The sequence below is a fragment of the Corvus moneduloides genome, chromosome 8 (assembly GCF_009650955.1).
Source record: "Corvus moneduloides isolate bCorMon1 chromosome 8, bCorMon1.pri, whole genome shotgun sequence".
In the NCBI taxonomy this organism is placed as follows: Eukaryota; Metazoa; Chordata; class Aves; order Passeriformes; family Corvidae; genus Corvus; species Corvus moneduloides.
The window spans coordinates 17,312,535-17,334,998 of record NC_045483.1 but is presented as its reverse complement, the minus strand read 5'-3'; the positions used below and the strand labels follow the sequence as shown (position 1 = coordinate 17,334,998).

Genomic DNA, 22,464 nt, shown 5'->3' with positions numbered 1-22,464 from the left:
CTGTACCAGAAAAAAAGTCAGAAGTCAAATTGAAAATTTGCAAAACTGTTTGGGACTTTTTTGATTTGAACTCCACTGCAAGAGGATGCTAAAAGAGCCATCAATAAAGTTGGGCATGGACATTGCAGCAGGCATGACTAGCCTGCATCCACACAGGTGTTAGAAAGAATAGGCCAAAGTGCTTCCAGAACAATCAACACTTACTTTCATTAGCCTTAAAAATGCTTGAGGGGTTTTCCCCAGGAAGAAAGGCAGTCTTACAAAAATTTCAAGCATGTAATGACAAGAAGTAGCTAATTACAAACTTGCCAGATGAACACACCACTCTAAGTCAACCTACCACAGCTGCCAATACAGAACTCAAATAATAAAAAATAAGAGACAATATAATAAACTTTGAGAATAAGGCTGTATAAAAACAACTTCTTGTAAATTTTTTTTAAGAAATATTATAAACATAGTTGTAAAAGCCATCTGAATCCCTTTTACATTCTAAAACATTAAAAAAATCCAACTGCAGATCCAACCTATGCAGAGTAGCATGAGAACTGCCTCTGAAGCTGAAGTCTTACAGCACAACAGTGCAGGGAAATCACTGCTGAGTGGGTGGAATTCTGTGGGACCCACCACTGGCTACACACCTTCATGCCTTTATCAGTGATCTGAACAATAACATAAGTTACAGAAAAATGTCACAGACAAAATGTGTGTGAGTGTGTATGTATTTTTATAACTTGCCACAACCTACATTACAGATCTAAGATAAAACAGACTCCTCCCCAACAGAATCTGTTTATAGTAGGAAGCCTTGAGAAGGCTCTTTGCCTGTGTGACCTGTGCAGAAGGATTCCTACCCCATCCCCCCACAGTACTTTTGCTGAGTGTCATTTTGGCAAATGAAAACACACCCAGGGACGTGGTGCCTAACTCACTGCAGCTTGCAGGAAGGACAGGACTTCACTGGTGCTCTCCTCTGCCCCATGTGCAGTCTCAGCCTGCTCTGTCACACCTTTCTGCACTCATCCTGGCTGCTGCTTGGGCCTGGAAGACCCTCCCCTTACAAAGTGTGGTGCCCCAGGATACTGACAGCTGGTGATGGCTGGTCATTTAGCACACAGCTGTGTCTCATGCTCTAGCATATTCAGTTTATAAACTGCTCTCCAAATGATGCAAAAGGCTCACAAGAACACTGAAGCAGGCAGGCTTTTGGTCCTTGCTTTGCAGACATATCTTAGTTACATAAGGTAGTTTCCTCTTCCTCTTTCTTACAGGCAGTTGTAAGAACTATGGAAAAGTACAGATAACATGCTATTTTTGTTCAATAACTTGGTTGGTTCTCTGAAAGTGTAAAAGCATTTTCCAATCAAACTTGGGGTTTTCTTTTCCTCTTCCACTAAATGTGTTTTACATGCCCAGCTTTAACTGTTTGTTTAAATTCCCTTTCAGGCCAAAGAACAAGTTCTTTTCCTTTTCTAACTGTAAAGAAGACTTAGATACATAATTCTGAAACAAATATAACTGTCCTCCCAAACCATGGAAAAACTCAAGAATTCTGTAAAGCTTTTCCTCATTCCAGCCCATTTCAGGACCAATTGTTGTACTACTGGTCTCATGGGGGATAAAAACTGTCAAGACTCACCTCTAACCTGCCAGTGGGAGACTTCTGCAAACTCAACTGCTTTTTGATCTATTTCTGTTCTCCTTGCAAGCCAGTAACATCACTAAAATAAAGAAAAGGTCTCAGAATTATAGTTTCTACCGTGTTGCTGGTCCTGTAAGTACTTCCCGAGTTTCTCTTTCTTTCAGTTCTTTGCTAGTAATTGTTGGAGGCTTAGTAAGTCCTTCCACTGCTGCAAAACACTGTTGTACAAGGATCCTGAAAATGCCTGGATAGTTGCCACATCAGGATACCAGAACTATGTAAAACTCTTCCAGCTTCCTAATTAGAGCCTGTTACTTACTGCATTGTGTTTAGCTGTGTCTGGGAATTCATTTACGAGGTCAAATGCTCAGACCTCTTCAATATAATATAAATCATTTCCCTGCACACTGATTACTCTGCACTACACAGCATGAACACATTGTTTAATACAAGGAGAAAATTATGCAATTAGCAGATCTTCAGCTCAAACACATCCCCCTTTCTGAATCATATTTAAATAAAACAGTGTTGCTGTAGCATTTTATTGCATTAGGAACTGAACACCACTCACACTGCAAATGGCCAGGCCTTTCAGGAAAAGGGGCTGGAAGGAACAGGGAACAACCCCACTTGGGAAAAAGGGCTAACATCTGTGTTCTTTTACTCTGCATGCACAATACAAGCTACTGTTTTCATGAGGGCTAAACCTTCCCTATCACCTTACTTTTAATAACTTACAGTTATTATTTTGCAATTTGTTTTTGTCAGATCCTGTTTTTCAGGTGGGCCCCCTGAAAAGAAAACATGGGGTTTGTGCCAGGTCACTCAGGAATAGTGGGACAGTAGCTGGGAGGGCAAGGAATAAGCTCCATGTATCAACAGCCTTTCACTGCACCAAGCTGTGACATTCCAGGCTCTGCCATGTGCCCAGTGCAGGGCAGACTGGGCTGCCCCTTCTGGGAGCTGATGGACAAGGGTTTGGTGGCCAGCCCTGCCTCTCAGAGAGAGGGAAGTCTCCAGATACTGACATAACTTATCTTAACATATGCTTTATGCATATGTAGTGAAATCTTAGCTTCAGTCAAGGCAATATTAAAATTACTATTGATCTCAAAAAAAATCATGGCTCACTGAAGTGAATAAATGAAAGCTGAGAATTCAGTCCAAAACCTCTACTTCCAGAGGTAGTGTATTTCCCTACACGTACAGCAAAGGCATGTGAGTTCCTCTTCATTTCTCACATGAAACTGAGGAACTGCTCTCCTCTCAGCTGGCTGCCTCCAGGAGGTTTCTGAGCATCCCCAAGCTGGGAAAAACATATGCAAAAGCTGTGGCTTTAAAAGCCATGGCCTGCACTAGCACTAGACTCTCCTGCCCATCCCAGGGAACCAGAAATGCATATTCTGCTGTCCATCCCTCTTCAGTCCCTCATCCAGTCTCCCATTCCTGCATCTGAGCTGGCTGACAGCAGAAGAGGTAGCTATTCTGCTATGTGGAAAGGATGCCTCCTTCAAAATACGGCTTTCAAGAAGTATTTGAGAAATTATTCAGCTGAAAAATAACTGATGTCTTGTCTGGGAATTAAACAGACTGCTTCAGACAGCTAACATGTCTGTATCCCTTCTTGTTATGACCATCCTTAGAGATGCACAACTACCTAAACACATCATTTAATGCTGATGAGAACCACTGACAGAAAACAATCCACTGCATTTTGACAGAAATATAAATCAGTCTGTACTACATACTCAATTCATTTGCTACAGCTCATAAAACCTTCCTATGCAGTGGGCTGTGAAGCTGAATAGAGAAGACATGACTCACTCCTGTAGCTTCAGCAGCTACCCAGGCCTCTCTTCTATTTGTGCAAATGTGTGGTAGAAGTGGGGGAGTAGGTGAAGGCAGGGAACAGTGATAACTCCCTGACCTACAAACTTTGTGCTTACCAATCCTCTCTGCCATGATTTAGCTGTTGAACATCTACCTGAAGCACAAGTCCTGCTTACAAGCACACAGCAGTGCCCAGGAGACAAACATTCAGAGTAAGACCACTGCATCCTGTTCAGGCTCTGAAGAACATTTGATGTCACGGCGGATGCCAAACTGCATTTGAGATGTTAGTGGGAGGGATAAGACTTTTCACATCACCGTCATGTCTTCCCCACCCCCAAAGAATTTCAAAGGTTAACTGATATCAAAAGAAACCAAAACAAGAGCGTTTGGAGTCTCAGCCACAAGGCACTGCTTTTATCTAAGCCTGCTAGTCTCACTTGTCAGATGATACCCCAGAAAGAGAAGCATGACAGAGCAAAGCAAAACACTGGAACTGAATTCCAAAGACGTAATATTTCTTACAATATCAGAAACTACAGCATGCTACCCTTTAAAATGTTTCTTTAGCTTGTCCTCCTCACTACCACGTTTAATAAAATTTGTTTTAGTTTACTTTAAAATTATAATGAAAACTTCCTTGAAGGGTGGCTCTTTGAGCATCACTTACTCAACATGGGAAATGCAGCCTTCTGGTGTACCTGTTAAGGACATCTTCAGATTGAAGGTCAAAAGCAGAACTAAAGATCTCCTTTTATTCACATTTACCTTTTAACTCCAGACATTTCTCTACAGATCTTTCCTCTTTCATCCTTAGCACAAGGATTCAGCCTTGGATTTATCTCACAAATGGAAGATACTCACAAATTAAATAGCAGTGCTCTGTCCAGGCAGTGCCTGAAGAGAAAAGGTTTGAACACTTTCTGACTCACCTCTAGAGAACACCTAGCATCCCTAGCACATTATCTCAAAAGCTTTTACACTTGATCTGTTACGCATTTGACAGTTATCATTTGCTGTACACCAAGCTTTGCAAGTATAAAGCATAATCTTAGTAATAACATCCTCAAAAAAGAGCTAAGACCAATTAGCTTGAAAAAAAGAGAAAATATTACTAGCCAGCCTCTGAAGCAAAGCTGTCTGCTGCAAGATCTGGATGGATACAGAGCTCTGCAAAACTATTAAAAGAGATGCATTTACAATCTATCAAGTCACAATGTCGAATTTTATGTGAGCCCATGTAACGTGCAAAATATTTGGTAAATATTGCAGCGTTCAGGATCTCAGCACTCCCTTGTACAGTGCACACACAGAGGACTGGGACAGGATGGTCCCATGTCTAAAATAAAGTCGATAATCAACCCTAAGACAGAAACACATCTACATTTATGGTAAGGTTATAGTGATTGGCTGTAGGAGCCACCAGGCATCCAGCCAATTTGCTTTTCCAGTCTAAGGAAATGCTCAGTTTGTTTGAAAAATGATTTTTTTTTTTCCCTGCTGTGAAGAATGCATTGACGTCATCAAACTGGGTCTGTTGAACAAAAGCATGGATCCAGGGCTGTGTCAGGAAGTAGAATTATGAGAAAAAGGACACACGTCTGTTTCAATTTTCTTTTAGAATGACAGGGTCTATGCCCAGTTCTCCTTTATCACCTCCAGAGGAGAACTGCTAGAGGACACAAGTGACTTGCTACGAGTTTTGGTTTCCTCTGTTTTGTTCTAGGCTTTTTTTTTTGTTTCCATTATGTTTTCTTGCTAGTGTGGGCTTTTTTCAGATAAACAGAAGCATCTATGGCTCCACAGGTGGGTGTATCAGATCACTATTACTTCTAAAAGAAATACACTGCATGCCAGAACACCCTGATCTGTGATTTGATGTAACATCAGGCAGCACCCTTATGAAAAACCCCACAGGATCTTCATAAACCTTTCTGGTAACACCCTGCTTTCCCTCCTCTGTGCTGTCATATCAGCTTTTCCACAAGCAGAACATGGTGTTAGGGCGAACAAACCACTTTGTTACCACATCATCTGACCAAGAACCTTTCACTACACCACAAACCTGGGTGATTGTAAGTAGTACATAAGGGTTTATGAAAAAAGGGAGAAGGGTAACCTTCAGTTGTCAGAATCTGGCCATACCACACTGCAACAAACAGCCAATAGTTACAGTGGCTACAGATATTTTTTGGTCTACAAGAACATAATGCAAAGGGTGGAGCAAGGTCACTGCTTTAATGTTTCACAGATCTGGAAAACAATAAAACCACCATAAAACTGTAGTGAGTAAGAGGTGATTATTTAAAGACTGATGCTACTCTCATCATTTCTCAATAGTGTTAGCTGATGCTTGTGACAAGTCACATTACTCAAGAGGTTTGAATCAAAGATGAAGGAGATGCAATAGAGCTGCATGAGCAATGGATCACTCATTCTAGTACTTGAACAAAAAGTCAAAAGTAGCTTGGTTGTTCTAAACATACGTGAGGGAGGGGAGACAAAAAACAGGAAAGCGAAATAAAACAAAACACAGACAGAAAGTGAAACAAACAAACCAAAAACCAAACCAACAATGATCTTCTAATGTGTATTTTAGGACAAAGGAGAATTTAAGTTTGATGGAACTACTTTGGTTAAGTTATACCACATTAATCTAATTGCCCAATCTTAGTACAAAAGAACTTGTACAGATTACTAATATGCCAAAACAAATCTAAACCAAATATTTTTTTAAAAATTTAAAAATCTGTGATAATTTAACAAAGAAAAATGTAGTAGAAAGCAAGTCAGATCTCATGCTTCCTCTCCCATTACTTTCCTTCTGGAACATAAATATGAATTCAACATTCTGAGGTGAGACCAATAAAATGCACAGGGCTCTGGGCCCTCAGTTATGTTCTATTGCACCTTGAAAAATTTTTCTTCACCTGGAGAGACTGGCTAAATTAATCTTCTCAAAAACCTAGCAATCCATAACGTCATAATACACCAACAGAGTCAGCTTCCTTAGGTGCAAGCAGCTTTCTGGAGAGGGAAGGAAACGTTTGATGCCAGTTAAGGCATGAATACTGATTCTAACTCAGCAACACTAAATGCCAGAATACTGTGACCATGTATGTCCAAATTTATTCCTTGGGTGGTTTTGCACAGACCAGAATTTCCTATGATCAGTGTACATGTGTAGGCCTAGGACAACAATTACAAGGGGAGAAAAGAAACGAAACACACACACACACACACAAATCAAATCAGCACAGTAAAAAAACCTCAAAATTTTCACTTTAATTCCAAAATCTTACATTTTTAAAGGTGGACTTACAAAGGATCTAAAAAGTGTGTGTTAACTGCTCCTCGAGCTGGATCCCACCCAAGTCTTATCCCTGTTCCCGCATTAGGCGAGGCGCAAGGCCATCTGCTGGCAGAGAAACACCGCAGAGCCTGCACTGCTTAGCAGGCTGCTGCTGACACATAAATTGGCCTTTAGATGAAGGATGAGTAAGGGAAAGAGTCAACGCTGCCACTTTTACCAGCCAAAAAGAAGCTGCTAAGATGCAAAGATGAGCAAAGATGAAAACACTGGCCTTACAGTACTCACTGATACCAACTCAGAATAGTCACACAACAAAAAGTCCTCCAAACACATCTCTCTTTCTTCATTATCTATATAAAAACCCCACAAAACTACAGTTATTAACTATGTAAAGTATGACTTCAAGTCATATGCAGATACCGTTGTTTTGACATGAATCTGGTGGCTTCTCAAACATCTCTCAAAGCTGCCTACCAAGAAAAAAGCGCTCCACCCCAAAGCAGCTACAGGCACACAGTCATCACTACCGGGGGGGCAGGGAGGAGTGCAAACCACATGCACCTAATAGACTCGAGTGACATCAGCGGAAGATATCGGATAAATAGTGCAAGAGGCACACCGAGGTGTCGCTGAGCCCTGAGCAATGCTTGCTGAGGGCCCAGTCACATAACGTTTTGATTTTAGGACAAAACACAATCCCCTCAAGTGATGGATTTGGAAACAATTCTACCAAGCTTTCTGCTGCAGCAACCATCCAGATCTGGACAACATTGCTTGCAGTCCCTACTCCACCCCTACCAGCACGCAAATTTCCACTAAAATTAGCAGCCTCACAGACATGCTGATTTGGGTTTGCCCAGTAGGAACTAGAGACATATAACCCAGGCACTGCACCCAAGAGAGGTGTCTCACACTCATTATACTCCATACTGCCACTGGGAAGGGAAAAAGTTGATTGTTCAAGGGTACTCCAAAGGCAGCATCTCTAAAAATGTGTCAGCAGTACCTTTTGGTTTATCCGGAAGTGGTTAAAAAGACTGAAGTATTTAAAACAGTAACTATTTTTTGTTGATGCTATGTGTTGCAGCTAAGAGCCATACCAGCCAAAAAGCTGAAGGGTTTTTGAAAATCTGAGTCATAAACCACTGAAAAATGGTGCTTAAAATGAAAATGCTGGTTCGATTGCAACCATGGTCCTCCCAAGGCAATGGCATCATGTCAAAACCGGAAAGATCAAAACACATATTGGTAACTAACGCCGTCACGTTATTTCTAACTCGACAAAGGAGGCCAGACTACCAGCATTTCAAACTACTGAAAGCTTGCAGGAAAAACATAAGAAGTGACTGGAAATAGTTACAAAATAGAAGTCACGGGCTTGAGCAACCCTTTCAGTAAGGCAGCAAAGGGCAGTACTGTCTGCTGCAGTGAGTTTAGCCTGTTCTGAGCGCCTGCTCCATTCTACCCACACAGGACTGCCTGCCCCAAGCCTGTCCTTGCCAACGCTAGAAAAGCAGCGTCTGCCCTGGGTGGGGAGGCAATTGCTCCGCCCAGCAGCTGAAGCACAGGAGTCGAATGCCTCATTCCCAACCCTAAGGCCGTTGGCTTCGTGACCTCGGGGCCGTGCCTGGCATCCACAAGCTGCCGAGTACCCACTCTTGGTCCCCGACCAAGAATCCGGGATACCCGCGGCGCCCGGGACACCCGAGCGGAGGCTCCGTGCCCTCGTTCCCTGTCACCGCGGGGCGCTGGCACTGAGCGCGGGGCTGTCCCGCCGGTGCCTGCGGCTCGCCGGGCGGCCGGAGCCCCTGTCCGGGACCGGATCACCGCGCCCGAGCTCCCGCGGGGCAGCGGCACCACTGCCAGCCCCGCCGGCCCCGCCAGCCCCGGGCGTGCCGTGCCGTGCCGGGGGCGGGCCGGGCCGTGTTTGCCAACATGGGAGGAGCCGGGTGGGCCGGGCGCGGGCAGGTCCGGTTGTCCCGCCGGGAGGGACTTTCGCTTTGCCGGAAGGTGCGGGGCAGCGCTGGGCAGCGGCGGCATGGGGGCGGTGCGGGAGAGCGGTGGCATGGCCCGGGGGCTCCTTCTCCTGCTTCTCGTAAGTGTCCGCCCGAGCGGGACAGCGGGCGGGCGGCCGGGCGGGTTCGAGCGGTGCGGGGCGGGGAGTGCGGCGCCGCCGGGCGAGGAGCGCTGCCCGGTTGCTGCTCGGCGCCGGCCGCGACGAACTCGTTACCGACATTTCAGTTAATTCGTTAGGTGATGTTTTAAGTGGAAAAAGCTCACCTTCAAGTTCAGGCACTGCTGAGGGTGCTGAGTGAAGGGAAGTGAGTGTTGTGTAAAAGGGGACGGAAGAAAAGGGGGATGGATGCAGGTGGCTGTCTCGGACACCGGATCGTGAGCTGTAGGTGGGGAGATCCAGGGACAGCCGGCGCTGGCCTCCATCCGTAGCCACCCATAGCGGCCAGAGACGCGGGCGAGGCAGGTGGAGCGACCCCGCACTGCCAGCACGGGGAGGTGCTGGACCTGCCCGGGCTAAAACTGGGCTCGGTGGGAGCCGACCTGCACTGCACCTCAGCGGATCCCTAAAACAGCGAGCTGGTAAAGCAGCATAAAAGCAAATGCGTGTTGGGGAGGAGTTTGAAACCCCTATGATAGTGGCCCAGGAGAAGCTAGAGGAATAGTCCAAGCCTGGCGACAGTGTGCAGCATTTACGGGAAGCAATAGGACAAGGCCTTCCCCTCTTGCCTGAACCATGCCCTGTGCACACAGTATGAGTCCCTGCAGCTTCTGAGAGCTTCGGCCTCGAGTCTCACTCTCATCAGTAGAGTTACCTTCACAAAGATCCATTTTGAACGGCTGCCGTCAACAGGAAAAGTAAGTGTGTCAGTGGCCAGCACAGGGATCTTCACTGGTACAGGTGCATTATGCCGAAGAGCTGTAGTGGCAAGAATTCTGCTCCAGGGCAGCAGATCTAGGGAGACCTAGGGACGTGGGGATGGCCGGGCCCGGCCTGCGCTCTGGTAGAGCTGCCCCTGCTCCCCCAGGCCTGGAGAGGGGGGATGAAGCAGGTGGCAGTGAGCCCTGCTGCATAGCAGAGCCACCACCTGCCTGGAAGCGTGGATGCAGCACACATTGCTTCCCCAGCCCCAATTCTCCCGTTTCAGAGACAGCTCCCTGGAGCTGACATTCGAAGTCTCTTCGTGGTTATATTGGTAACAAACGCAGTTTGTTTTGTGGTTTGTCGGGTTAAAATCAAGTCTTAACGTATAAACCACTCAAATTGTGATCTGATTTACTCCATAACAGATAGTAAATTATTTAAAGTGTTTCAGAGAGCTCTATCCATGCCCCTCCACAAATTATCGAAGTATAATTAAATACATAGGATTTTCATCTGCTGACAGAAGTGTATATTACCTGTTCCTGTACAGGAGCAGCCAACTAGTGACAGAAATGTCAGTGTAGTTCAGCATGTTGAAACTATTCAGAATATATATAAAGATTAAAAATATTTTCTTTTATAACACTGCTCCAGAAAATATATAATTTCTGCTCTTATTTTCCAATTGTTTCCAAATTTCAGTACACCTTAGGAAGTCTGTGGCATTCCTACATAATTTCTATTTTTAAAAAGTTATTTGTTTTAATTAGCATGTTGTTTCACTGCTTATAAAATAGTAAACCTGGTCAGAGTCTGGCATATTATTTTGGTTAAACCAGAATATGAAAAAATTGTTGAATGAGACCTCAGTTTTGCAAAGTGCACTCAAATAAAAGAAGTTTTTAGCGATAGTCGTGCAAAAATAGCAATGGTCTATGCAGTTAGAAAACATCTGAGTTCTCTCTCTAGAAAAAGCTACAAAACTACGTACCACTGAGAGACACACTTGTCTCAGTTTAGAGACAAATTTAGGAGAAAACACTCTGGAATTAACATTTCCTCTAAAGAGAAGGACTCCAATAATCCCTTTTTGCCAATGAGAGAAATTAATACCAGGGGGTGAAAATGAAAAAAAAAAACCCTGTTTATTAACAAAGCAAGATACCCACAAGGCACAGGAAAGAAAAAATATTGAACTTTACACCCCACACCCCCCAATCCAGCCTCATGCCAGGAGGCAAAGATGGCAGCTGCTCCGTTTGTCTCCAGGATGGGAAGAGTCCACACAGCAGCTCAGGCAAAAAGTAGCTAGGAACCTGCTGAGCTTCTGGCTTTGGTGTGCTCCTCACATCAGGTGAAACTGGTGGGGTTTAGTGTCCTTTCTTTTGTTGGCTTCGTCTTTCTCGGGCTTCCAACCAGCCAGGCTCCCTGGACTGCGAAAATAAAACAAATCAAGACAGTTCATGGGAAAAAGAAAACCAAAAAGAAGCAACTGAAGAATCTCCCTGGAGCCCAGGGAAAAAGGTAGGGAAAGAAAAAAAACAGCTTCTTGCCTAAGCAAGCAAAAAACCGAATCCAACAAAGGCAAGGAACTAACAATCCATGGCACTGCCTGAAGCACGCTGGAGCGCGTTGAGTAAAACCCACGCCGGGTTCCCAGGCTCTGGCCCTGCCCCCTGGTTCACATTAGAGCTACAGCAGCCATTTCGGGGCATACAACAGACCATTAGGGAATAAAGTATCATCATAAAATCACCCCAAGACAACACTCTAAGGGAACAGGCCAGAGAGTGAACTATTATCTAAATATTTTGTAATTATCTCATATGACTACAGAGCAGGCAGCTTTCCGGAAGTTCAGAAGACGTATCTTTGAAAATAGGGCTCCAACCTTACTGCATTGATCTTTCTTCCTCATACCATGGAAAACTAATACACACATTTACATGTACATGCATAAACAGCCATAAAATGATGGGATGACCCAAGACTCAAGTGAAAAGTACAAGGGCCCCAATTCTGGAAACATGTCTGTGCATGTTTCCACAGTAACTACCTTTATCTTTGCAGTAACTCACTGAACAAAGAGAAAGTCATATTGTGTTACAAAAGAAAAAGGGGAAGAGTTGCTATATTTCTATCTGTCCAGCTCCAATTTATCCTTAGCCACAACAAAGTTAATATCACTCCCAACTCTCCAAATTGTGTAGTATTTATTAGGTGCTCTCTAGTACAGTACTTCTAAAAAACAAAACCCAACGAAATAACCAACCATACAACTTCCAGCCCCAATATATTTTTGCAATTTCCATGTGAGTCAGGTGAGATTTGAAAGAGTAGTGGACTGAATTTGGACAGTGAGTGTTTTAAGATGCTGGACAGTAGCCGAGGCTATTTGCTCTCACATGCACTAAACACACGCATTTCTCTCAGAATTTAAGAAGCTCAGGATGCTTCTAGTTGTGGGGAAATACCAACTCCCATTGTTGGGATTTAAACAATGGAACTGGATTCTTTTTTGGTTTTTTATAAAAGATTTTAGAATGTGAAGTACTATTTTTAGAGGTTATTTTGGTGCTAACTATGAGATTCAGCCTTGGTGGGGGAAAAAAAGGAGCTGGAGGAAAAATGATACTGCAGATTTTGGAAGCAGAAATTTCTTGTCATAGTGAAAGAATTGGAGTAGAGAGTCCTCTTAAGATTACCCTTTGAGTGAAATTACTCTTTGAAAGGGCCATCCTGTCAGAGCTAATACAAGGGACAATAATTACAGAGAAAAGCATATTAAAATGGAGCTAGTTCTAGCAACCCAACTTCCACAAGGCAAAAAAAAAAGCAAGAAAAATCTCCCCTCCTCCTTTTTTTAACACCTAGAAAGCCCCTGATGAGCTCATGCACTTTGGTCCACGCAACAGATGTGGAGTGGAAAAAAAAAAGGGTCACATTCTGTGGCCATCAGCCTTCTCATTCATCAGCATTTATATATTAGAAATGGAAGAATGGCTTGCTAAAAATAAAATGTATTATAAAGATAACAGGAGAAAGCAGAGACATTGTTTTTATCAGGGTTAACACTGTAAAGTTTTTAAAAAGTCCTGTATGCAAATTACATGTTCACACACTTTCAAAGCTGAGATTACATACCTATGAGCCATGTTTTGCAAAAGCTTTTCAGCTAAAATAGATTGACATGTTATGAAGATCCCCTGATAGAGGAAAAACTGGAGGCCTGAGAATCCCAAAGTTTCACAAGTAATCAAAGAAATTAAAGGTCTTGTCACTGTGCCCTAGAAATGCAGGCAAAAACAGGTTTAATAGGTGTCCTTACCAAATACCTGTTGGTGAAAGCATTTTGGAGGACTCTGTTGGAATAAAGGAGAGGGAGCAGGTAGAAAACTCTTTTCATTGCCTGGGCAATGCAAATGGAGAGAAAACAGAAAATTTGGGCTCATATGATAATTTTTATGGGTTCTGCTAAGGGTAGATGTTCCCAAGCGATTGATCTTATTCCTACTGACTGCTTAGTGCAATCTAAGTCTTCAGTGTAAATATGAAAACTATTTTTTTTTAGGTTGAGAAAGTTAAAAGAGAGCCTCTGTGAGTCATTTTAGACTGAAAACATGCAGCCACTGTTTGAGTGTGTGCGTCATAAAAAAGCACCTATCATCCCTGCCTTTATAAAAGTACCTAAACTGTTTCCTTTCTGATATTAGTGTTTACTGCTCAGTGACAACAGAAAAAGCAACTAAGGTGTACACAGGAAGCTAAATGACTACTGACTCTTTTTTTGGTTTTTTTTCCAATAAGACACACCAAAATTTGTAAATAGCAAAGGGATTGCTTTTAAGAGGGTGCAGAACCAGGAGAAAAAAACTTTGAAAAAATCAGGGTGTTGCTTTGTTAAAAGTCTTCACAGTTTTATCATTATTCCTTCTACAGGAAGATGCTGTAAGACATCCCTACAAGCAGAACCAATGTAGGTGTTTGGTGCTGCTTAAGTGTCAAATTCTTAGAAGTGACCCCCACTTCTTGTAAGTGTACCAGGAAGTTCATCTTCGTGAGCAGGAGTGGAGGGCATCCATCTAAAGATGTTATGCTTCTGCAGCCCCTCATTCCAGCATAGCTCATTTGTATAAAAGGATAAACAAGAGGCAGAGAGCTTTGTTCGTGTGAGGGAACATGTGTCTCTGCACACATCATGTTCGCAGACATTTGGTAAAATCAGCAAAGTTTTCCTGATATTAGTAATTTAGAAATATGATTCCTTCTTTGATTATATCCTATTTTCTGCATGACTCTCTGGACATTTTCTTCATACTGCTTTAGGAAAAACCAAACCAGACTGGTCTTACATTCCTGACTGTATTTTAGTAATTTTTTTTTAATTGGACTATCTAATCCAGGGTTTAGTGAGACAGTTCTCCTAGGCAAAAGGAAAACAAATCACACTAATTTGATACATCCATTTGAAAACTTCTGTGAAGACTTTAATTTTTTAACATCATTACCCTGGGATTCAGAGGAGAGCACCCTGAAAGCTTTGGCAGCAAAGGAAGAGAGAGCACCGAACAGGGGAAGTGATGGGCAGAGCATCCATACCCACAGTTCCTCAAGTGCTAATATGCTCTTTCAGCTGCTGGAGCTTCACCTCCAGGTGCAAAGAAAGGCCTTTTTAATTTCAGTCTAGTAACTAGTATCATATCCATTTTAAACAGATGGCTGCTAGAAAAATAAAATGCTTACCACTTTCCCACCTCTGTATAGACTAGAGGATCAAAAGAAGTGGCTACTGTAGAAGGCAATGGTCATTATTGGTTACCTCAGATAATTAGCAACAGATAACACTTCCTTCACTTGAGAGGCCAGTTTGATATCCAAAATGATTTTTCAGTAATTTAACATAAAGAGTTTTCTGCATCTAACTGATATTATGGTCAGCATCCATAGCTCCATCTTATAGATATCTCATATTTAGCATGCAGAGTAAAAACAGGATTCCCCAGAAAATGTTGCTGAGAAGGCAGCAAACTACACCAGATTTATTCTTATAATTTTCCCACCTTATTCCAAGCTAGACCAAAAAAAAAAAAAAAAATTAAAAAAAAGGGTTTGGCCTCTTGGCCACAGTGTTTTATTATTATCATGAGAAGAGGCAGGGCAGGGACCACTAGTAAAGTTCCTACTGACTAGTAACAGGAATAAAAACAAACAAACAACCCCAAGCACTGTGCAATTTAACTTGACAGTGCAAAGAAATTCAAAGAAATGGATCTTCTGTAAATTAATTTGAAAGCAGAATGTCTGTAGAGGTAGGGTTCGTGGCTGTAATATAGGCCCTCATACTCCATTCAATCCAAAGTAATGAGTTTGAATAAACAGTTTTAATAAGGGAGTGAATATCAATGTTTAGTTATAGAGTAACACTATTAATGTAACTCTGCTAGTGCTAAAGCACACCTATAGCCCTAAACAGTTTTTTTGTCTAATTTTTTGTTATTCTCTCCTAGGTGTTTGCCTTAATTATTGAAACACAGTGCAAAAATGATACTGAAGCTCTAATGACATACAATAGGAGGATCATTGCCAGGAGGCAAATTACCTGTAACAAGGATGAATACTATTTAGATGCTCAGTGTTGCAAGAAATGTGGAAGTGGTGAGTATTATTGTAAGACTCTGTTGAGAAGTCCTTAACAGCAGAATCGCTTTGTGCAGGGATACTGAAGCGGCATGAGGTGGTTTGCTGGAGGCAGTGCTTCATTCTAGCTGTATCTTTTTTTGTTTCAGGCCATAAGCCACTCCAAAAATACTTCTTCAGCTCAGTGCACCAATAACTTCTCACTACAGACAGTAGTTCTCTCATAACATGCTTGTTACAAAACAGCCAAGAATTAAGATACACATATTTTAAAGAGGCTAAAAAAGTGAAAACACATGCTTTTGCCTACAAGATTCCATACATTCATGGGTTTTCCAATTTTTCATGTACAGTTTTGTCTGGTGTTTTCTCCTTCAGTATTAAATTGGAGGAAGAATGGGGATAATCAAATGTTATGCGTACTACATTCCTGAAGTGCATCTACACATGCACAAAGAATGTAGATTCCATATTTGGAATCAAAAAGTATTAGGGATTAAAAATGCAATTCTGATGTAAGTCTTAGAGCTTCTGTCTAAATGGTTGGTTTTCTGTCTCTATAGGTTTTGTTAAAAATGTCACCTGCCCAACAGATAGTACCAAACACTGTGTTCCATGTGAGAAAGGAAAAGAATTCGTGGATCACCCTAATGACTTGGAGAAGTGTTTGAGATGCAAATCATGCGACAGCAAATTTGGTATGTCTACAGAAATAGCAACTGTAGCAATGACTCTTCTTTCATCCAGGATTTCACTGAAAAGTCTCCGTAATACCTGCACCATGGTTAGCATGTAGGTTCAAAACTTTTAGTGGTAGAACAGGAATGGATAAATGAGAAAGTCATAAGTTTATCCTCCAGTTCCCTTTCATCAAGCACGAAGTAGGAAGAAAAATAGTTGGCCCATTATTTCTCCTTATATCTGCCTTTGCTTAGCCAAAGTCCTTGCAAAGCAGACACTGTACAAACTGGTTAGGCCAAGGAAGACAAGTTCTCCCTCTTCTTCACCCTCTGTTTAAAAGAGGGGTGTAAGAAGCAATGAGGGTTTCTTTTGTAGTCTTTCATGTAATTGATAATATTATTTGTTGAGCTTTTGACGGGGTACCCTTCCTTCTCAGACCAGGGTAAGAGAGCAGAGGAGGCTGCTGTTCTGCTAAGTTCTTTATTTCATAGTCTCACAGCTTTCTTGAAGGCAGAGTTCGAAGGGGGTTACATGATAAAGGCAAGCAGCAACAGCAACAGCAGGCAAAACAGCTTCTTTGTCTTCTATATGCTCTATATGCTCCATATACTCTGTTTTCTAGACTCTAGACTCTATTTTCTAGACTCTATATTTTTTCTTACAGAAGTGTGGATTGTATTTGTTAACTGACCAATAAGATTAACACATGATTCTAGTTTTTCTTTTCTTAACCTTCCCTGGTCTAATTCTAACAGTCGTAAGCCTTACACAAGTGTTACACAGGTATTACACAGATTTGCGTATACAGTTTTTAGCAGCTCTTATTGTTTATGTGAACACTCTATCTAAAAAATATGAACAGTATAATTCTATCTATATTTTGTCTGAAGTAAAGAATTCTGTGAAAAGGTAACACTGCTGCAGTAACAACTGTGTTTAAGGTCTCTGCTACAGCTTTTTAATGTTTAAGGCACTTAGCATATATTTCTACTAAAAGTTAAAAAATCTATATTTCTATTTCACTTTGGTGTGGCTTCATGTATCTCAGCTTGTCCAAAGGTTTTAATTCAACCCCTATGCTTTGGCTTTCCTCTGGGCCTGAGTCCAGAGGAGCTTTCACTCCAACAATTATTAAAATTGTTGTCATTTGAAACACTCAAGATGTTGGGTGGGATACATGTATAAGAGTATAAAGTAAGCCCTGCTGGGTCAGACCAGTGGCCTACCTACCCCAGTATTCTGCATTCAGCAGGGGAGGCAAGAGGTGCTATTTAGAGATAACACAAAGAAACCTGTCTGTTTTCTGTGGTCTTTTCCCTACAGTCTATCAGCACCCACAGCTGTGGGAAAGGACATTAGAAGATCCATCCCTACCTAGTCATTTTAGTGTCTATTCATGAGCCCTTTGTTCATGAACCTGCTGAGTGGCAGCAGAAATTCACTACCTGTTGCATAAATACCCATCACAGATCTCTCTTTTTTTTTTAATCCATTAAACTTATCTCCTACAAGTTCCACCAGGTGTCCTGTAGATCTGCTCTACCTGGATTTAGGGAATGATAGTTCTTCATTCCTCATACCCAAAATCAAGTTTAGTGAGAGACAGTTCTGGACTCCAGTATGGTTGCACTCAGATCACCTGTTGGAATATCAATCTCTGGTGCTCTCCCCTTCCTTTAGGACCTCAATATGGATAGAAAACTTTCCTCCCATTTGCTAGTGTAATAAGCATTTTTGCATGGGTGATGAAATTGGCTAGAGCGAAACAATTCAGTATTTTATATGGTGTCACAATTATTTAAACTGAAGGGAGGACAAGGGTAATGGGATGGCTAGTCACAATATTCCATAGACAGTAACATAGTTGAGGAGAACTCAGTAGACTGACATTAGGCAAGAGGAAAATTACCACAGAAGTTCCATGCAAACCATTCTTATGCAAACCATTCATGTTTGCTTTTTCTGTGAGTTGCTTCAGCAATGGTTTCACAGCAGAGCTTCATCAAATTTTGAAACATAAAGTGGTTTCAAATTACAGCAGGGCACTGAATTCAGTAACTCAAAAATTTGTTTTATTTTTATATGCCTATGAAAATAGTAGGTAGATACAGTAATTTTTAATGCAGTATTTTTTTCATAGATGGAGATAGCATCATTGTATACACCGAGGATAGGAGAAAATTAATTAATTTGTTTGATTCTTAAGAAGAATACTTAACATGGATATGTTAGCTAAAAAGAGAGAGTGGAATTGGAGGTCTCAAGAAAAGGTAAAACTTGTTGTCTGTCAGGGAGTGCAAAGAACCCATCTCCATTATCAAGAGGGGAGATTGGCTGTGTGATCTTCTGAGTTTCCTTCTGGCTTTACACTTCTGAATGGGAAAAAGAAGTTGGGATTCAGCAGTGCCGAATGAGTCCTGTTCTAGTGAGAACTTTATAGTGTGATCAGTTTTCTGAGCTCTCGTCCAGCAGAGGTCTCTCTGACAGCTCCATATTCCCAGTGCTCTGGCAGCCCGGCTCCATAAAAAGCTGTGTGATGTATCATAAAGTTAAGCCTCACCAGTGCCAGCAGAGGTAGAGCTAGCAGCAAGTCTGAGAACAAGAACTTGTGGGCAGAAATCTGCTTTTTCAAACTAATACACTTTAAGGAATTCATTTTTAGGTTTGGAGATTGCAAAGAACTGTACCCCAGTAGAGAACACGAAATGTGCCTGTGTAAAGAACCATTTTTGCAATGGTTCTCTATCATGTTCGGTTTGCAGTCCATGTACCACGTAAGTTCATGCCTTCATCACTACATATGAAATTGTTAATATGTAATCACATTTTTTTCCAGCTGGTTTCAAGACAGAGGCTAAGGTAATCTATAACCTCAGGGAAAGCATACTAATTTTCCTTTGTACCTGAGCTGACTTAGTTCAGTCAACTCAATTTGCAGCCATGAAGGCTTTCCAAAGGCATGCAGAAAAGCTTATATATCCACTGAGTCTGTATATGCTTTTTAAAAAGTGTAATAAATCATCTGAGCTTCCCTGTTGTCTTTGTGTGATCTACTGTTACATTGAAAAATAATTTCATACATTTTCCCGCTGCCACAAATTTCCATGCCGTTTTCATACCTATTGAATTCCAAAACCCAAGATCTTGCTATATGAAAGATTTTGCTGATAAAACGTTAGAAGATTTTGATTTGCTCTCTTCAGAGTTTACAGAGAGAAAAAAAATCTCATAATAATTTCTGTTCCTATTTTCTGCAGATGTGAAAGTGGTGTAATTGAAAAACAATGTACTTCAACTTCAGACACTCTGTGTGGAACAAAAGGTACCATTATAAAACACAGCAGGGTCCAGCATGTGCTGTAGTTTGAGAGGCAACTGCAATTGTCCTGTTCTACCCACTGGCCATAGTGATTCCTGACAGCTCGGGGCATCCGTCCTCCTGGGCCCTGCAGAGTATGATTTTCCCTTGATCACCGTGCAGGTGTAGGAGCTGTTGCTCCTTTTTAGGGGCAACTCATGATAGGTATGTCTTTAAGATACTTGGCTTTTGTGGTTAGGAAACAACAGGAGGACTTCTAAAATCTGACACAATCTTGTTTAAAATTTGGTGTGCTGCTGTATTGCATTTCTTGAGTTAACTTTCATGTAAATTTTCCAATGTTCCAACAGAACCAGGAACACTGTTGTGGGCCATTATTTTGGTAGCTATGGTAGTACTACTAGCAACAACTGGAGCAATATTCTTGTGTAAGTGATTCCCTATTACTTTTTCCTGTTATACTCTTAATAAGATATTCAGCTGCTTACTCAGATACAATTTTATATTCATGGAGTCCAAAGGCAAGATATCCTGCCTTGGATTTAAAAAATGCTTTTTTTGTTTCAGGCATGAAAAAACAGAAGGGTCTTACAATCAACCAAAATAAAGGAGTTTACAAACCAAAGCCTTATGTAAGTATTGTTGTTTAGATCATAAAAAACTCAGCTTAATGCAAAGAACTTTTTTCCATTTAAATTACATTGGGACTCCCCAAACATTGTGTGCTTCTCTTCTATGACATGAATGAAGTAAATTTCACCACAAGGACTCTTTTGGGAGAAATAAAAGAAACCCTGTACTTCTTCAGGATTGTTGGAATGCTTCCTAAATCACATGACCAAGATCAAAACTTCATAAATCATCAGGCTTCCACCAACCCAGGATATTCCCATCCCCATGCATAATTTTAGGCAATAGCAATTTTGAGGTGATTCCCCAAATTTAACCAAGTCAAAAGAGGTCTATCTGTCTGGTCTCTCACTCTCAAAACAGGAGTCATGGAGAAAACTAAAAGAAAATTAAAGTGTCATGAAATGTATTTATCCTCTTATACAAAGCTGGTGTTTTACAATACTTGTTTCTACTTACTTCTCTCTTGCTTTTTTTTCAGGAGAACATACCTCTCATAGACACAGGTAAGAAACAAGTAATTTCTCAAAATTCAGTAGAAAGAAAAAACAGAGATATAGATACATAACTCCTAAACTAACAAAAAAGAGTATTTTTGTGTAGACTTTGCCACTGTCCAGACCTGTCATTCCTGCACAAAAGCAAACACTTACTAAAGAAATGCCAGCTTATACAATGCTCATCAAAGCATTTGGTGGCATCATGGAAGTCTTGCCTCAGAAGGAATTTCTGTTGTATAGCAAGCAATTACTCATTTTCTCCAAGTGAATTTCAGTTTTGTATGTAGGATGGACACTAGGAGACAGTAAACTGTGTTTCTATAATAATGGAAAATGATGATAAGGGAGCAGTCCTACATGGAACAGTGGGACTGAAGATTCACAAACCTACATTATGTTCAGGGGCAAATCCACAGGAGTGATATACAACAGGAAAAGAATACAAGCTCTAAGACTGTATCACAACAGAAGAGTTGTCCTGTTTTAGGACCTCTCCCAAGACTTTTGAGAAAAACAGGTACGTGAGAGGTGACCCCACTTTAATGATAGAGAAGGACAGAATAGGTTACAGAGGAAACTGATACTCTGTTTTAGGTGGTAGAAAGCAATATGGATGGCAAGCCTAAATCTTTGAAATACATAGCATTTGCTAGGAACATATTAAAACAGACCTGCCATGTATTGTAAAATCGTAAAACATACTGAATCATGAATACCTGAAACTTAATCTGGTTTGGATAGGAGAAGTATCAAGTCTGAGTGCAGGTGATGAAACCCAGTAAGATACAAGTGCCAGGTGCATTCATTTCCTTTCACACTCCTAGATGCTGACCTGAGCAGCCACATTGCTGGTATTGTGGCAGAGATGACACACGCAGAAGTCAAGAAATTTGTTCGTCACCACCATGTATCAGAACCTGCCATAGACCAAATCATTCAGGATTATCCTGGTGATACATCTGAACAGAAGATTAGGCTGCTTCGAGTCTGGTATCAAAGACATGGGATGAAGGGAGCCTATGGAACCCTAATAAGCAGCCTGAGAGAGTTAAAAATGTGTGCTGCAGCTGATAAAATTGAGGAAAAACTGAAGGCAGCTATTTCCAGCTCTCAGGAAGGGGGACAGTCTTACAATCGTGACACTGAGCAAAGCAAAACTTGCACTCATGAAGGTAGAAACTCTAACAATGATAGTGCTGAGCTAAGTAAATCCTATACTGTTAGTTTGGAAGAGACATAGCACAGAGTAATTTGAAAATTATTTCCAAATGAGTATTTTTCTAATATAAATAACAAAGCTTTAAAATGGCATTTTCATTGGCAGTTCTGATTGAACTCAAGTAAGTTATTATATGCAAAAGGAATAACTACAAATTTTTTAGCAATATCCTTTAAAAAAGGTTTTAGCCTTTTTTGGTTGTTAAGGAATGGAAGACGTTTTACGACTTGTTTACTACAAGGCGCAATATAAGATTCCAGCTATAGGATTCATTACAAGAGGAAAAAGTTGTCATTATTTGGAGAAAAGATGTTGTTTAAATGCATGGTCCTGCATTATTTAATTAATGTAAGGTTTTGCTTGCATTAAAAATGCGGGATGTGCCTTTTTTTTGAAGGGAAAACTCTGGTGTTATGAGTCTACAAAGCGTACCAGGAAGAGTACTTGAAAAAAAAGAAGTTAATTGCTTTACACCTGATTAATTTGAAATATAGGTGTTGCTGTGTAGATTCTACTCTGCTGCAAGTACCATTTCTATCTTTTCTAAAAGCACTTCTGTGTGTATACTGAGTTTTTCATATGTGTGCAAGTTCTCTATATAAAAAGCTCCCAGTTCTAGGTAAAAATTATCTTTGTTGTTCTCAGCAATGTTTATAAGCCTCTTCTAATGTTAGAACCCTTCAAAGAAATAGGAGCTGAAGCAGCACAATAGAACCATGATTTCTGGAAGGCAACCTGCAGAGTGTATGAAGCTTTTGTAATGCAGAAACTGATAAAATGAAAGCATCTTTGCCATAAAAAAAAAATCTGCATAA

At 41.2% G+C, this 22,464-nt stretch overlaps 1 protein-coding gene and 1 long non-coding RNA gene across 2 annotated transcripts; one reads left to right on the top strand and one right to left on the bottom strand.

Moving 5' to 3' along the window:
• The first annotated feature begins 8,749 nt into the window (after window positions 1-8,749).
• Window positions 8,750-22,464, top strand: FAS (Fas cell surface death receptor). The gene is made up of 9 exons (XM_032116571.1): window positions 8,750-8,880; window positions 15,171-15,318; window positions 15,864-15,998; window positions 18,644-18,755; window positions 19,239-19,303; window positions 19,651-19,728; window positions 19,868-19,932; window positions 20,412-20,436; window positions 21,255-22,464. Exons 1-9 carry the CDS (start codon window positions 8,824-8,826, stop codon window positions 21,668-21,670), a joined length of 1,101 nt encoding a protein of 366 aa, XP_031972462.1. The 5' UTR covers window positions 8,750-8,823; the 3' UTR covers window positions 21,671-22,464.
• On the bottom strand, window positions 10,784-15,171 carry LOC116447423. Its single transcript, XR_004241568.1, has 2 exons — window positions 12,808-15,171; window positions 10,784-11,096 (listed from the first exon to the last, which is right to left on the bottom strand). It is a non-coding gene; the product is annotated as an uncharacterized LOC116447423 (long non-coding RNA).

Excerpts from the sequence above, each read along its gene's own strand:
- FAS (XM_032116571.1), top strand. The coding sequence starts at position 8,824 with ATGGGGGCGGTGCGGGAGAGCGGTGGCATGGCCCGGGGGCTCCTTCTC. Across the intron at positions 8,881-15,170 it reads GGCTCCTTCTCCTGCTTCTC|GTGTTTGCCTTAATTATTGA; the intron begins GTAAGTGTCCGC and ends ATTCTCTCCTAG. Across the intron at positions 19,729-19,867 it reads AACTGGAGCAATATTCTTGT|GCATGAAAAAACAGAAGGGT; the intron begins GTAAGTGATTCC and ends TTTTTGTTTCAG.